Source organism: Salmo salar, chromosome 19 (assembly GCF_965601325.2).
Source record: "Salmo salar chromosome 19, fSalSal1, whole genome shotgun sequence".
Lineage (NCBI taxonomy): Eukaryota > Metazoa > Chordata > Actinopteri > Salmoniformes > Salmonidae > Salmo > Salmo salar.
Genome location: NC_138309.1, coordinates 88,046,732 through 88,062,500, shown reverse-complemented (window position 1 = coordinate 88,062,500; position 15,769 = coordinate 88,046,732). Strand labels below are relative to the sequence as shown.

General features: G+C 43.9%; 1 protein-coding gene across 1 annotated transcript; it reads right to left on the bottom strand.

The window, feature by feature from the left end:
• Positions 1–1,836: 1,836 nt before the first annotated feature.
• pi15a (peptidase inhibitor 15a) lies at positions 1,837–12,117 on the bottom strand. The gene is made up of 6 exons (XM_014159912.3): positions 11,762–12,117; positions 11,186–11,521; positions 7,056–7,174; positions 5,476–5,608; positions 4,643–4,758; positions 1,837–3,786 (listed from the first exon to the last, which is right to left on the bottom strand). Exons 2-6 carry the CDS (start codon positions 11,462–11,464, stop codon positions 3,651–3,653), a joined length of 783 nt encoding a protein of 260 aa, XP_014015387.2. The 5' UTR covers positions 11,465–11,521; positions 11,762–12,117; the 3' UTR covers positions 1,837–3,650.
• Between the last annotated feature and the right edge of the window lie 3,652 nt (positions 12,118–15,769).

Sequence of the window (15,769 nt, the reverse complement as noted above, 5' to 3'; positions counted from 1 at the left end):
AGTACACTCTTCATTTGCCCCCATAGGAGAACCTTTGAAGTAACTATTTTTCCTTACACGTAGAACATTGTTGCTCCCAGGTAGAACCCGGTTCTACATGGAACTCAAGAAGGTTCTCCTATGGGGACAGCCGAAGAACCCTTTCAGATGGTTCTACATGGAACCCGAGAGGGTTCTCCTATGGGGACAGCCGAAGAACCCTTTCAGATGGTTCTACATGGAACCCGAGAGGGTTCTCCTATGGGGACAGCTGAAGAACCCTTTCAGATGGTTCTACATGGAACCCGAGAGGGTTCTCCTATGGGGACAGCAGAAGAACCCTTTCAGATGGTTCTACATGGAACCCGAGAGGGTTCTCCTATGGGGACAGCCGAAGAACCCTTTCAGATGGTTCTACATGGAACCCGAGAGGGTTCTCCTATGGGGACAGCCGAAGAACCCTTTCAGATGGTTCTACATGGAACCCGAGAGGGTTCTCCTATGGGGACAGCTGAAGAACCCTTTCAGATGGTTCTACATGGAACCCGAGAGGGTTCTCCTATGGGGACAGCCGAAGAACCCTTTTGGAACCCGTTTTTATGTTTTGACTGCATTATTCTGTAGGGTTGTTTGGGAGAAAATTAATATCTTAAACTTAGATTGAAAATAAATTCTGAGCTATTTGCCAAGTCAAAATTGTGGAGGCGTTTTCTTGCCAAAATGTTTATTTTTTTAATTTAACCATTATTTCACCAGGTAAGTTGACTGAGAACACATTCTCATTTACAACAACGACCTGGGGAATAATTACAGGGGAGAGGAGGGGGGATGAATGAGCCAATACACAGCTTAGTCCATCAAATATTACCATACCAACCACACTAAATGACCATACCAACCACTTTACATTACCATACCAGCCACTCTACATTACCATACCAACCACTCTACATTATCATACCAGCCACTCTACATTACCATACCAGCCACTCTACATTACCATACCAGCCACTCTACATTACCATACCAACCACACTAAATGACCATACCAACCACACTAAATGACCATACCAACCACTGTACATTACCATACCAGCCACTCTACCATACCAACCACTGTACATTACCATACCAGCCACTCTACCATACCAACCACTGTACATTACCATACCAACCACTCTACATTACCATACCAGCCACTCTACCATACCAACCACTGTACATTACCATACCAACCACTCACATTACCATACCAGCCACTCTACATTACCATTCCAACCACTCTACATTACCATACCAGCCACTCTACCATACCAACCACGGTACATTACCATACCAACCACACTACATTACCATACCAACCACACTAAATGACCATACCAACCACTCTACATTACCATACCAGCCACTCTACCATACCAACCACGGTACATGATCATACCAACCACACTACATTACCATACCAACCACACTACATTACCATACCAACCACACTAAATTAACATACCAACCACTCTACATTACCATACCAACCACTCTACATTACCATACCAACCACACTACATCACCATACCAACTGCACTAAATCACCATACCATACCAACCACACTACATTACCATACCAACCACACTACATTACCATACCAACCACACTAAATCACCATACCAACTGCACTAAATCACCATACCAACCACACTACATCACCATACCAACCGCACTAAATCACCATACCAACCACACTACATCACCATACCAACCACACTAAATCACCATACCAACCACACTACATTACCATACCAACCACACTACATTAAAATACATGAGATGATCTTAATGAAAACCAGTATGCACGGACATAATTCCTTTACATATTTATTTACAGTTCATTTTTACAATACAAAAAAAAAAAATCCTTCAATGAAATACTTATGCCGTATAAAAAAAAGAATAACTTTAAGTATGAATGTAGTATAAGGATATGATTAGACAGAGAGTGAGGGTTTATCTATATACATACAGCTGGTAATGCTCTGATAGAATAAACACTTATTAAGGCACATGAAGATGTCTAGTGAACAGAGTATGCCAACAGAACCATGCCACACACCCAAACACATTGGCAGTCCAATCTGTCGTAAGGACATACCCGGATACTTCTAATCTGTCACGGTATACACATTTCACTGAACCTACTGTATAAAAATGCTAGAGAATGATGTGTAGGATGTATAGTGCTATGTGTGTTTAGCACCATTGAGAGCTGTATAGTGCTATGTGTGTTTAGCACCATTGAGAGCTGTATAGTGCTGTGTGTGTTTAGCACCATTGAGGACTGTATAGTGCTCTGTGTTTAGCACCATTGAGGACTGTATAGTGCTCTGTGTGTTTAGCACCATTGAGAGCTGTATAGTGCTGTGTGTTTAGCACCATTGAGACCTGGTCCCGTGTGGCTCAGTTGGTAGAGCATGGCGTTTGCAATGCCAGGGTTGTGGGTTCAATTCCCACGAGGGACCAGTACGGAAAGAAAAAAAATATATGAAATGTATGCATTCACTACTGTAAGTCACTCTGGATAAGACCGTCTACTAAAATGTTAAATGTAAATGTCATAATAAGGTATAGTGCTCTGTGTGTTTAGCACCATTGAGAGCTGTATAGTGCTGTGTGTTTAGCACCGTTGAGAGCTGTATAGTGCTGTGTGTTTAGCACCATTGAAGACTGTATAGTGCTCTGTGTGTTTAGCACCATTGAGAGCTGTATAGTGCTGTGTTTAGCATCATTTAATTGATTTGAAATTAGCAGCCAGCACTGTGTTACTTTGTCTTTACCTCAGACTTCAAAATGCATCTGAACCACATCCTACGAAGTGGAGGTGTCATAAAGAGGCAAAAAGGTAAACATCGCTGGCGACACCTTGCAGGTTAGGAGACAGCGTAGCATTTGCTAGCAAATATATTTACGGTAGCTAATTAATGGTAAATAAGTGAATTGTTTTGCTCCACAGTTAGCCAAGATAATTAGCTAGCCAGCTAAAATAGTTTACTGTTTGTTAGCGATCACTTTTTATTTGTATTTTTTTTTTGCTAGCGCTGCTGTGTCAATAACCTGACAAGGTGTCTCCAGTTGTTTCCGTTGGACCATTGTGAGTCGGTGTGTCAATGATCATCCAACTTCCTATGGGTACATGGCCAACGGTAAACCGTAATACTGTAATACTGAAACAGTATCTGTATTTAAACAGCGTTCACAAGATAAATTATCTTCCTATCAATCTATCAATCTATTATCCTATCAAAGATAAATTATCTTGGAAATCAATCGATCCAATTCATCATAGGATAATCGTACAAAAAAACACAAGTTCTAGTAACAACGTAAAACCACATTAATATACATTCTATGTACACATAATTATATATATATATATATATTTAAAAACAAAATGTGCTGCCTTCCAACGTAAATATGCCCATATATACAAAAATAGCATGTTTTCAGGACTGTCGTACAAATCCTTCAGGGGGGAAAGTCTCTGTGTTGGGGTCAGGGGTCATGACGTTAGCTTGGTGTTAGTCTCCGTCCCAAATGGAACCCTATTCCCTATGTAGTGTACTACATTTGACCAGGGTCCCATAGGGCTACATAGAGAATAGGGCTGTGATTTGAGACTCTATTTGAACCACTGCAGATAGTTTGTGTTGAGGGCTGGGAAGCACATGTTGTTGGAACAGGACCCTCCGTAGCTCGGGGGACAGGCGGAGCACGGGACGCCGACTTTATAGGGCGCCTCTCCGATCCAGTTCCCCCTAGGGAAAAACACAAGACCGACAGACACAGAGTTAATACTGGTACGATCCAGTTCCCCCTAGGGAAAAACACAAGACCGACAGACACAAAGTTAATATCGGTACACAGTGGTCTGGAGGTTAGGGTTAGCATAAACGCTACATAACTAGCGGATAACTATCTTATAAGGAATGTAGTTAGGGTATAAGCTAGCCAGAGAGATGCCGGGGGGTAATTAATAACAGAGTGTGGATGACTTCATTTTCAGTAAGACTTTCAGTAGCTACATTGATAGTGGGCACCATTGTCCCTGTGGAGGAACATATTTATCTCGAGCAAAAGAGCTTTTCTAAGTCACCAACATTATTCGGTGTGGAAGCCATATTCTCCATTAGTGAGATAAAACAGGACACCATAGTGCTGGTACTATTATCCCCCCCCCCCAGCCAATGAGAAGATAAGAGCTGAGACACAAGTCCCCAATGGTTACGAAACGCCTGCCTTTGATTCCGGAATTAAGGAATTAATTATTCTGGAATTCTGGTGAAGCTCTAGAGCATTTGGAATGTAGCTGGTACCTGTACGTACACGGTCTTGTGCGCAGTATTTCTGAATCGCTATGCAATCACAGCAACATGGCGGGCAGCGCATTTATCAGTGTGCATGCTAAAACTCCAATGGGCGGAGACGAACCGTACTGTTTGGCAACAGCGAGTTGAGGATTGGCATGCTCGGGAACTAAGGTACAGTATGCCATTGTTTAAAACAGAATAGAAGTTGTTTGCGAAAACAAAATACCTTTCTCAAAGATACCGTTATTCCTGAAATGATCAAAGGGGTGACGTTAGAATGAGAAAATGAATACCGTCTACTTACTTGGATGAATAGTTGCACACTAAGTATGTTACCCGTTTCCACACGTTCCCCCATACGTTCATATTGTGACATGTGTGTACAGCACAGCCAACTTTGTTTGTTGTGGCCCAAACCATCTGTAAAATAAGAGAGAGAGACCACAGTAGGAATCATCATTATGTAAAGATCGTTTAAAACAGTTTACACAGGCCCAGTGCAGTCAGAAATTGGATTTTTTTTCCCCCTGTGTATTATATTTATTCAAATTTCCACACTATGAGGTTGGAATAATACTGCGCAATTAGTGAAAATTATGACAATGTTCTTTTAGTGTAAGAGCTGTTTGAAAAAGGTCGCCTGAAATTTCAGCCTGTTTTAGTGGGATGGAGGTTTTGGCTTTTCACGGTGACATCACCAGGAGGTAAATTAGTTAATAGACCAATAAGAAAGAGAGTTCCAAACCTCTCTGCCAATAACAGCTCATTTTTTCAGTTTTCCACTCCTAGACAGTCCGAGCAAAATTTTGGCTTGAGAAATTGCCCTTTGCGAAGAAGCTATTTTTTTGTTTATTTTTGACCATTTAAATTGAAAACAAACACGGTAAAGTAAACCAGATATGATGTATTTGATATTGAGATAAAAACAGCTGCATTGGACCTTTAAGAGGTCGCAGTTTTAAATGAGAACTTGTTCTCAACTAGCCTACCCGGTTAAATAAAGGTGGAAATATATCATATAAAGAGATGCACGAGTGACAAAAACACTGATATCAATCAAGTATTAACGGCATTGGGTTAAATCAAGTTATGATTCCCGCCCAGAATGACATGGTATTTTTCCTTGTGTCTTCCTACCTGTGTATAATGTGTACACATGGGCCCATAGCATTTCAGGGGGCACCTGGGGTTGCAGTCCTGGGGGTATGGGAACACATAATCCTTCACTTCATCATGCCAGGGCTTCACTAACTGGAGAATAGAGCGGTAGCTGAGGACAGACAAACGCAGACGCTCAGATTAGTACAGAGAGCAGATCTTAAAACTATGTAAGTTATTATTTCTAATTGGTGGCAAAAGATACGAGTCATAGACGAAGGAAATGTTTCCCCAACGTCAGGTCGTTCACTCAGCCAGGGGCACGTCAGGTCATTCACTCAGCCAGGGGCACGTCAGGTCATTCACTCAGCCAGGGGCACGTCAGGTCATTCACTCAGCCAGGGGCACGTCAGGTCATTCACTCAGCCAGGGGCAGGTCAGGTCGTTCATTCAGCCAGGGGCACGTCAGGTCATTCACTCAGCCAGGGGCACGTCAGGTCAGTCACTCAGCCAGGGGCACGTCAGGTCGTTCACTCAGCCAGGGGCAGGTCAGGTCAGTCACTCAGCCAGGGGCACGTCAGGTCATTCACTCAGCCAGGGGCAGGTCAGGTCGTTCACTCAGCCAGGGGCACGTCAGGTCGTTCACTCAGCCAGGGGCACGTCAGGTCGTTCACTCAGCCAGGGGCACGTCAGGTCGTTCACTCAGCCAGGGGCACGTCAGGTGAGTCACTCAGCCAGGGGCAGGTCAGGTCATTCACTCAGCCAGGGGCAGGTCAGGTCATTCACATGGTCCGTGACCCAAATGGCATTATATTCCCTATGCAACCCCCTTGGAGCTCTGGTCAAACGTAGTACACTACATAATGAATAGGGTCCCATTTAGGAAGCAGACAGGGTCATGACATTTAGGAAGCAGACAGGGTCACAGGGTCATGACATTTAGGAAGCAGTAAGGGTCATGACATTTAGGAAGCAGACAGGGTCACGGGTCGACATTTAGGAAGCAGTCAGGGTCACAGGGTCATGACATTTAGGAAGCAGTAAGGGTCATGACATTTAGGAAGCAGACAGGGTCAAGACATTTAGGAAGCAGACAGGGTCATGACATTTAGGAAGCAGTAAGGGTCATGACATTTAGGAAGCAGACAGGGTCATGACATTTAGGAAGCAGACAGGGTCACAGGGTCATGACATTTAGGAAGCAGACAGGGTCACAGGGTCATGACATTTAGGAAGCAGACAGGGTCAAGACATTTAGGAAGCAGACAGGGTCACAGGGTCATGACATTTAGGAAGCAGACAGGGTCACAGGGTCATGACGTTTAGGAAGCAGACAGGGTCAAGACATTTAGGAAGCAGACAGGGTCACAGGGTCATGACATTTAGGAAGCAGACAGGGTCACAGGGTCATGACATTTAGGAAGCAGACAGGGTCAAGACATTTAGGAAGCAGACAGGGTCATGACATTTAGGAAGCAGACAGGGTCATGATGTCATTGGAGGCAGAGTCCCAGGATCAGTTTCCCGTCCCCCAGATCCTGAACCTTTAGTCGGTGGAACACCAAACTGACCTGTAGTCAGCATCTAGGGTCAACAGCGAGGGGTCAGAGGTCACTCACCGTCCGGTCCTGACCGAAAGGTTCTGGCCCAGGAACCTGAGGAGGTGTCGAGGTCCGTGCTCCCACAGACACGCGTGGGCCCAGTCCTCCGCTGATTTAGACAGGGTCTCGTCCCACATCTACACACACACACACACACACACACACACACACACACACACACACACACACACACACACACAGAGACACACACACACACGCACACACACACACACACACACACACACACACACACACACACACACACACACACACACACACACACACACACACAGGGAACATGAGAAACATGGACTGAACTGTAGGCATGACTAAGCTAAGACAAGTATACACATAAAGCCTTGTCTATACTCCCTGTTCCCATACACATAAAGCCTTGTCTATTCTCCCCGTTCCCATACACATAAAGCCTTGTCTATACTCCCTGTTCCCTGTAGACAAGTATACACATAAAGCCTTGTCTATTCTCCCTGTTCCCCATACGTTAAAGCCTTGTCTATTCTCCCTGTTCCCTGTCGTTAAAGCCTTGTCTATTCTCCCTGTTCCCCATACGTTAAAGCCTTGTCTATTCTCCCCGTTCCCTGTCGTTAAAGCCTTGTCTATTCTCCCTGTTCCCCATACGTTAAAGCCTTGTCTATTCTCCCTGTTCCCCATACGTTAAAGCCTTGTCTATTCTCCCCGTTCCCATACGTTAAAGCCTTGTCTATTCTCCCTGTTCCCCATACGTTAAAGCCTTGTCTATTCTCCCCGTTCCCCATACGTTAAAGCCTTGTCTATTCTCCCCGTTCCCATACGTTAAAGCCTTGTCTATTCTCCCTGTTCCCATATATTGAGAAAATGTTTTTAATAAGAAAATGAAATTTGTCTGCAGCTGGCTATCTATGATTTCTGCAGAAGTCTCTTTAAAACGTTTAATTAACGTGAAATTGTTCTGCTTTGTTCTAGGTACTCCAATGCAACAATGTTACAGGAGTTCTGGTGCAACAGTGACACTTGCTGTCTTCTGTTAGTCAACAGAACTGCTGAAACGGAACACAGAGCCAAAAAGGAATTGGATCAGGGTCAAGTCGAGACAACCTCCTGGATGGTAGTACTACTACTCTCTCTCACGTGGTTCAACCTCCTGGATGGTAGTACTACTACTCTCTCTCTCGTGGTTCAACCTCCTGGATGGTAGTACTACTACTCTCTCTCTCGTGGTTCAACCTCCTGGATGGTAGTACTACTACTCTCTCTCACGTGGTTCAACCTCCTGGATGGTAGTACTACTACTCTCTCTCACGTGGTTCAACCTCCTGGATGGTAGTACTACTACTCTCTCTCACGTGGTTCAACCTCCTGGATGGTAGTACTACTACTCTCTCTCACGTGGTTCAACCTCCTGGATGGTAGTACTACTACTCTCTCGTGGTTCAACCTCCTGGATGGTAGTACTACTACTCTCTCTCTCGTGGTTCAACCTCCTGGATGGTAGTACTACTACTCTCTCTCTCGTGGTTCAACCTCCTGGATGGTAGTACTACTACTCTCTCTCACGTGGTTCAACCTCCTGGATGGTAGTACTACTACTCTCTCGTGGTTCAACCTCCTGGATGGTAGTACTACTACTCTCTCTCGTGGTTCAACCTCCTGGATGGTAGTACTACTACTCTCTCTCTCGTGGTTCAACCTCCTGGATGGTAGTACTACTACTCTCTCTCACGTGGTTCAACCTCCTGGATGGTAGTACTACTACTCTCTCTCTCGTGGTTCATCCTCCTGGATGGTAGTACTACTACTCTCTCACGTGGTTCAACCTCCTGGATGGTAGTACTACTCTCTCTCTCTCGTGGTTCAACCTCCTGGATGGTAGTACTACTACTCTCTCTCACGTGGTTCAACCTCCTGGATGGTAGTACTACTACTCTCTCTCACGTGGTTCAACCTCCTGGATGGTAGTACTACTACTCTCTCTCTCGTGGTTCAACCTCCTGGATGGTAGTACTACTACTCTCTCTCACGTGGTTCAACCTCCTGGATGGTAGTACTACTACTCTCTCTCACGTGGTTCAACCTCCTGGATGGTAGTACTACTACTCTCTCTCACGTGGTTCAACCTCCTGGATGGTAGTACTACTCTCTCTCTCTCGTGGTTCAACCTCCTGGATGGTAGTACTAGATTTAAGTTGGCACACCGAAAAAATAGACTACTTAGAGTAAAGTCTGTTCTTTTATATTTAATTTCAGATTAAACCAAGACTAGGGATAGCCTACATCCCGTCACATATCTGTAAATTAGCAAACATGAATGTTCTGCACTTTGCCATAGACTTTTAAGCGTATTGACTGCCAACTCTCCCACCGTGCCCTTGACGTTGCCAGCCACCATCGCTCCTATGATTGCTATGCAACTGGCCTGTTCAGAGCGATGCACTGCCAATATGTTGGTTTATATTATAGCTAGGGCCTTTTACAGCAGCCCTCTACTTGGAACAATGCACTCTTCTCTGTATCTGCAACACGTAACTGGAGCTAGTCTCTCTACAGGCATCCTTAAGGACATAAAGCCTCTAAACTGGACATTGTCCAGGGAATACAACCGGCTACCAGCTACCAGCTACCGTGTGTTTAAACCCATTCATCACTCAGTCATGAACAACTCCAACCAAACCCATTACACCACTACATGGACACTTGGATCACAAACGGCACCCTATTTCATATATGTAGCGCACTACTTTTGAAAAGGGCCCATAGTATTCCTGTCATGTCCTGACCATGGTAAGATGTTATTTTCTATGGTAGAGTAGGTCAGGGCGTGACAGGGGTTGTTTTTGTGTTTTTTCTATGTTTTTGTATATCTATGTTTAGGATCTAGTTTTCTATTTCTATGTTGTTGTTTTTTTTGGAGGAATGATCTCCAATTAGAGGCAGCTGGTCCTCGTTGTCTCTAATTGGAGATCATACTTAAGTAGTTATTTTTTTTCTTCCCCACCTGTGTTTGTGGGTAGTTGTCTTCTGTTTAGTTCATGTACCTGACAGAACTGTGCGCTTCTGTTCGCGTTGTTATTTTTTCCTTTAGTGTTTTAAGTTTAAATAAATAGTCATCATGAGCAATCAACACGCTGCACTTTGGTCCCCTTCTCTACGACAGCCGTTACAATTCCATTCAGGACATAACCTTGGTCTACCTGAGGTGATCTTACTAGGTACTAGCATTAACGAGTACTTTAGCGCTTAATGTTTTCGCGCCAGTCAGCAAGACCCCTCTAATATGTCACCCCTCTCCCAGCGACGCTGTAGGTGGTCCTGGACGCTGAAATGTGATCAACAGCTGGATCATGGCCAGAGAGGGTCAGAGAAGGGGGTCAGAGAAGGGGGTCAGAGTAGGGGATCAGAGAAGGGGGTCAGAGTAGGGGATCAGAGAAGGGGGTCAGAGAGGGTCGGAGAAGGGGACCAGAGAAGGGGGTCAGAGAAGGGGACCAGAGAGGGTCAGAGAAGGGGACCAGAGAAGGGGGTCAGAGAAGGGGACCAGAGAGGGTCAGAGAAGGGGGTCAGAGAAGGGGACCAGAGAGGGTCAGATAAGGGGGCCAGAGAAGGGAGTCAGAAAAGGGGGCCAGAGAAGGGGGCCAGAAAGAGGGTCAAAGAAGGGGGTCAGAGGAGATATTTGTCACTGAGCATCCTGCTCTGAACTACACATTGGCTCCATTCCAAATAGACGCCTATTCCCTATATAGTGCACTACTTCTGACCATAGCCACATGGTCTGTGGTCAAGAGTAGTGCACTATATAGGGAATAGGGTGCCATCTGGGGGACCTTGATTCACATCAACCCATCACACATCACCAGTCACTATGACAGAGAGCTTCTTTCACTAAGCAACACATATTTATCAATGAATTGTGTTGCTAAGTAGACATTTATCAGTTAATATAGCAGCTTCTCCAGGACATGTAAGATGGAGTTTATAACAACCCTGGTCACTGATCTAACAAGTAGGGTATTTATCAATACATAAAAAACTCAAAATCAGTATTAACAATTAGAAGAGCAAGTGAAGGAAGGGAAGGCAGGCGAAGCAGAAAGATAATTCATCATTAATCAATGAGCAATTTATTGATAAAGTTAAAAGATATAAATCACACTTACCATGTACTCCATATTGGATGCAGGAGGGAAAACTTTCCCTCTTACTTTATTGTGGTAATCAAGTATGGCAAGCATGTCGTTTTGGGAAATATAACGCTTCCTCCTGGTCAGGGGACTATTCTCGCTGTCTGCTTCTCCGTGGCTGAACGCTGCGCCAAGGTCGGTGAAATTGGTGTCTGGCAGCGTCGAGGACACGGTGGGAGAGTTGGCTGCCAATACACTTGCTCCGAAAGATATGCACAACACCAGAAAGTCTATGGCAAAGTGCGGAGCATTCATGTTTGCTTCTTTAAAAATATGTGACGGGATGTAGGAAATCCCTAGTCTTGATTTAATCTGAAATGAAAAATAAAAAAATAAAAAAAAATAACAGAGATTACTCTAAGTAGTCTATTCGTCCCAAATGTATTTCAAATACTACAAACGTCTGTAAAAAAAATAATAATTATAATAATAAATCTTCTCAAAGATTCCCCCCCCCCAAAAAAAATATATAACAAAAACACATGCAGCAGAAAAATATCGGTCACAACAGAATAAATAAAATCCCTCGACGGACTTTTGGAAAGGTCCTACCTTCTACTTTACGGCTGGATCTTGTGTCTGCGTTGCCAGGCGACACTCTTCCGACGTCCTAGTTAGAATAGTGGATAAAAGAGAGAGAGAGACAGACACAGAGAGAGACAGAGACAGAGAGACACTTCCTTCCAGCAGTAGCCTAGACTTGCCAGTAGCTCCTTGTAAACTATAGGAGGACTTCGGCTGCAGTTGGACGCGCTCGGTTTATATATCACCGCGGTTGACGGAGGAAGTACGCCGAGTTGTCCGAAGGTGTGTGGACGAAGTCCCTCCCTGTCACCTGAAACAAAACAGCATTTTGGAGAGAGACGTCATGTTTGGTTTTCTTTAATCCCCTTCCTGGCAGAGAGAGTTTGCTTCACTTCATCACAAACATCTGCTTTACGTTTGGCCTACCGGACAAAGTGAAAAAGAAAATATATGAGAAGAAAAAACCGCATAATCCCGCGATCCAGGTCATAGAAGGGTGGCTGGGTTAGGTATGGCTACAGCGGTTATTGTGATCATGATGCAATAGAGACAGCTGAGGGACAACAGGTAACTGATACACTGATATCTCCATGGAGAAAGGTGATGAATGAAGGTTATGTTATATGTGGGTTATTACACATACCCACACAAGCAGTCAGAGCTGGCCCTAGCCTTTTGGGATCCCTGAGTAAATATTTGAGCAAAACATTGTAGCTGCACCACTCTTGACAGTGGAGAGAAAACATTGAAGTTTTAGAGTAAATTTCCCTGCAATTCTACCCATTTTGACATAGGATGTAGAGAAAATGTTGCAGTTTTAAAGCAATTTTTCTGCAATTCTACACATTTTACAGTTGGGCGGAGAAAAGATTTCGCTATTTAATAACTCATTTCATACAATCTACTCATTTTGTCATGGGGTGGAGAGAAATGTTTGCCTTTAATACGATATCTGAGTGAGAACAAAATCAATTGACCCTTTTTTGCTTAAGTTTTCATGTACGGAATAAAAATCTAAAGTTCAATGTGTTTCCATCGCATGTTCACGTTTAACAATAGTTTTGTCACAAAAACTGTTGCGTTAAATAGAAAATGTGTCTCCTCTGGTCTTGGCACCTGCTCTCTAGCCAACAGCTCCCAGATACGGTGGACAGGCTAGCCTACATAATGAGATTATAGCTCCCAGATACGGTGGGCAGGCTAGCCTACATAATGAGATTATAGCTCCCAGATACGGTGGACAGGCTAGCCTACATAATGAGATTATAGCTCCCAGATACGGTGGACAGGCTAGCCTACATAATGAGATTATAGCTCCCAGATACGGTGGACAGGCTAGCCTACATAATGAGATTATAGCTCCCAGATACGGTGGACAGGCTAGCCTACATAATGAGATTATAGCTCCCAGATACGGTGGACAGGCTAGCCTACATAATGAGATTATAGCTCCCAGATACGGTGGACAGGCTAGCCTACATAATGAGATTATAGCTCCCAGATACGGTGGACAGGCGAGCCTACATAATGAGATTATAGCTCCCAGATACGGTGGACAGGCTAGCCTACATAATGAGATTATAGCTCCCAGATACGGTGGACAGGCTAGCCTACATAATGAGATTATAGCTCCCAGATACGGTGGGCAGGCTAGCCTACATAATGAGATTATAGCTCCCAGATACAGTGGGCAGGCTAGCCTACATAATGAGATTATAGCTCCCAGATACGGTGGACAGGCTAGCCTACATAATGAGATTATAGCTCCCAGATACGGTGGACAGGCTAGCCTACATAATGAGATTATAGCCAACAGCTCCCAGATACGGTGGGCAGGCTAGCCTACATAATGAGATTATAGCTCCCAGATACGGTGGACAGGCTAGCCTACATAATGAGATTATAGCTCCCAGATACGGTGGACAGGCTAGCCTACATAATGAGATTATAGCTCCCAGATACGGTGGACAGGCTAGCCTACATAATGAGATTATAGCTCCCAGATACGGTGGGCAGGCTAGCCTACATAATGAGATTATAGCTCCCAGATACGGTGGACAGGCTAGCCTACATAATGAGATTATAGCTCCCAGATACGGTGGACAGGCTAGCCTACATAATGAGATTATAGCTCCCAGATACGGTGGACAGGCGAGCCTACATAATGAGATTATAGCTCCCAGATACGGTGGACAGGCTAGCCTACATAATGAGATTATAGCTCCCAGATACGGTGGACAGGCTAGCCTACATAATGAGATTATAGCTCCCAGATACGGTGGGCAGGCTAGCCTACATAATGAGATTATAGCTCCCAGATACAGTGGGCAGGCTAGCCTACATAATGAGATTATAGCTCCCAGATACGGTGGACAGGCTAGCCTACATAATGAGATTATAGCTCCCAGATACGGTGGACAGGCTAGCCTACATAATGAGATTATAGCCAACAGCTCCCAGATACGGTGGGCAGGCTAGCCTACATAATGAGATTATAGCTCCCAGATACGGTGGGCAGGCTAGCCTACATAATGAGATTATAGCTCCCAGATACGGTGGACAGGCTAGCCTACATAATGAGATTATTATGGATACTTTTAATTTGTGAAACGGAAGTCGAGCATCGATCATGTCACCAGAATAAGACCCTCAATATTTATTGGAAAGAAGCTTCAAGCTCATCCAGACCTGACTGCCCTTGACCAGCACAAAAACATCCTGTGGCGTTCTGCATTAGCATCGAATAGCCCCCGCGATATGCAACTTTTCAGGGAAGTTAGGAACCAATACACACAGGCAGTTAGGAAAGCAAAGGCTAGCTTTTTCAAACAGAAATTTGCATCCTGTAGTACAAACTCCAAAAAAGTTCTGGGACACTGTAAAGTCCAGGGAGAATAAGAGCACCTCCTCACAGCTGTCCACTGCACTACCTCATCCCCAGTATCTCTACTTGCACATTCATCTTCTGCACATCTATCACTCCAGTGTTTAATTGCTAAATTGTAGTTATTTCGCCACTATGGCATATTTATCGCCTTACCTCCCTAATCTTACCTCATTTGGACATGCTGTGTATAGACTTTTCTATTGTGTTATTGACTGTACGTTTGTTTATTCCATATGTAACTCTGTGTTGTTGTTTTGTGTCGCACTGCTTTGCTTTATCTTGGCCAGGTCGCAGTTGTAAATGAGAACTTGTTCTCAACTAGCCTACCTGGTTAAATAAAGGACTTGTTCTCAACTAGCCTACCTGGTTAAGTAAAGGTGAAATAAATAAATAAATAAATAAATAAAAGGCACTGTGCACTTTCACCACCCTGTGAAGTTCATCATAACTTATTTAAATCTGTAGACCAATAAACTGGCTTGTTTCCCAAGTCGTAGTGGGAGGACCACACACCATGTCACGTGAATCTAAGTTCACTTCAATATGATGGTTATTATATCAATATAACTGTTACAGACACAAAAAGATCCCACCATGTCGAAACGAACAAATGATCTGTCGGCATTTATAAAAAAAATTATACAGAGACTTCCTGTTTCCATCACAGCTGTCATGATAATTAGATTTTTTTTTTTTTTGTAAACTTTATTTTTATATGATATGACTTTACGCTCATAAAAACTGTAGATGGAAACGTGGTCAGTGACTGACGTAACAAGAGAAAAGCGTAATGTAATGGTCGTCGTAAGTGTTGGACCAAGGTGCAGCGGGAACGTGTAAACTCGTCTTCTTTATTATTTTAAAAGAAGGAAAAACAAAAGAAACGTATACAAAAATAACAAACGCCACTAAACAGTCCTGTCAGGTGCACAGACACAAAACAGGAAATAACTACCCACAAATCCCATAGAAAAAAAACACCCCTCTTAAATAAGACCTTCAATGAGAAGCAACGAGGAGCAGCTGCTTCCAATTGAAGGTCAACCCCCCCCATTAACTAAACATAGAAATAGAAAGACTAGAACTAACATAGAAATAAACTAACAAGAACATAGCCCTACAAAACCCCGAAACACTCTAAACAAACA

Excerpts from the sequence above, each read along its gene's own strand:
- pi15a (XM_014159912.3), bottom strand. The coding sequence starts at position 11,464 with ATGAATGCTCCGCACTTTGCCATAGACTTTCTGGTGTTGTGCATATCT. Across the intron at positions 7,175-11,185 it reads CATCCAATATGGAGTACATG|ATGTGGGACGAGACCCTGTC; the intron begins GTAAGTGTGATT and ends GTGTGTGTGTAG. Across the intron at positions 4,759-5,475 it reads TGTGTACACATTATACACAG|ATGGTTTGGGCCACAACAAA; the intron begins GTAGGAAGACAC and ends CTTATTTTACAG.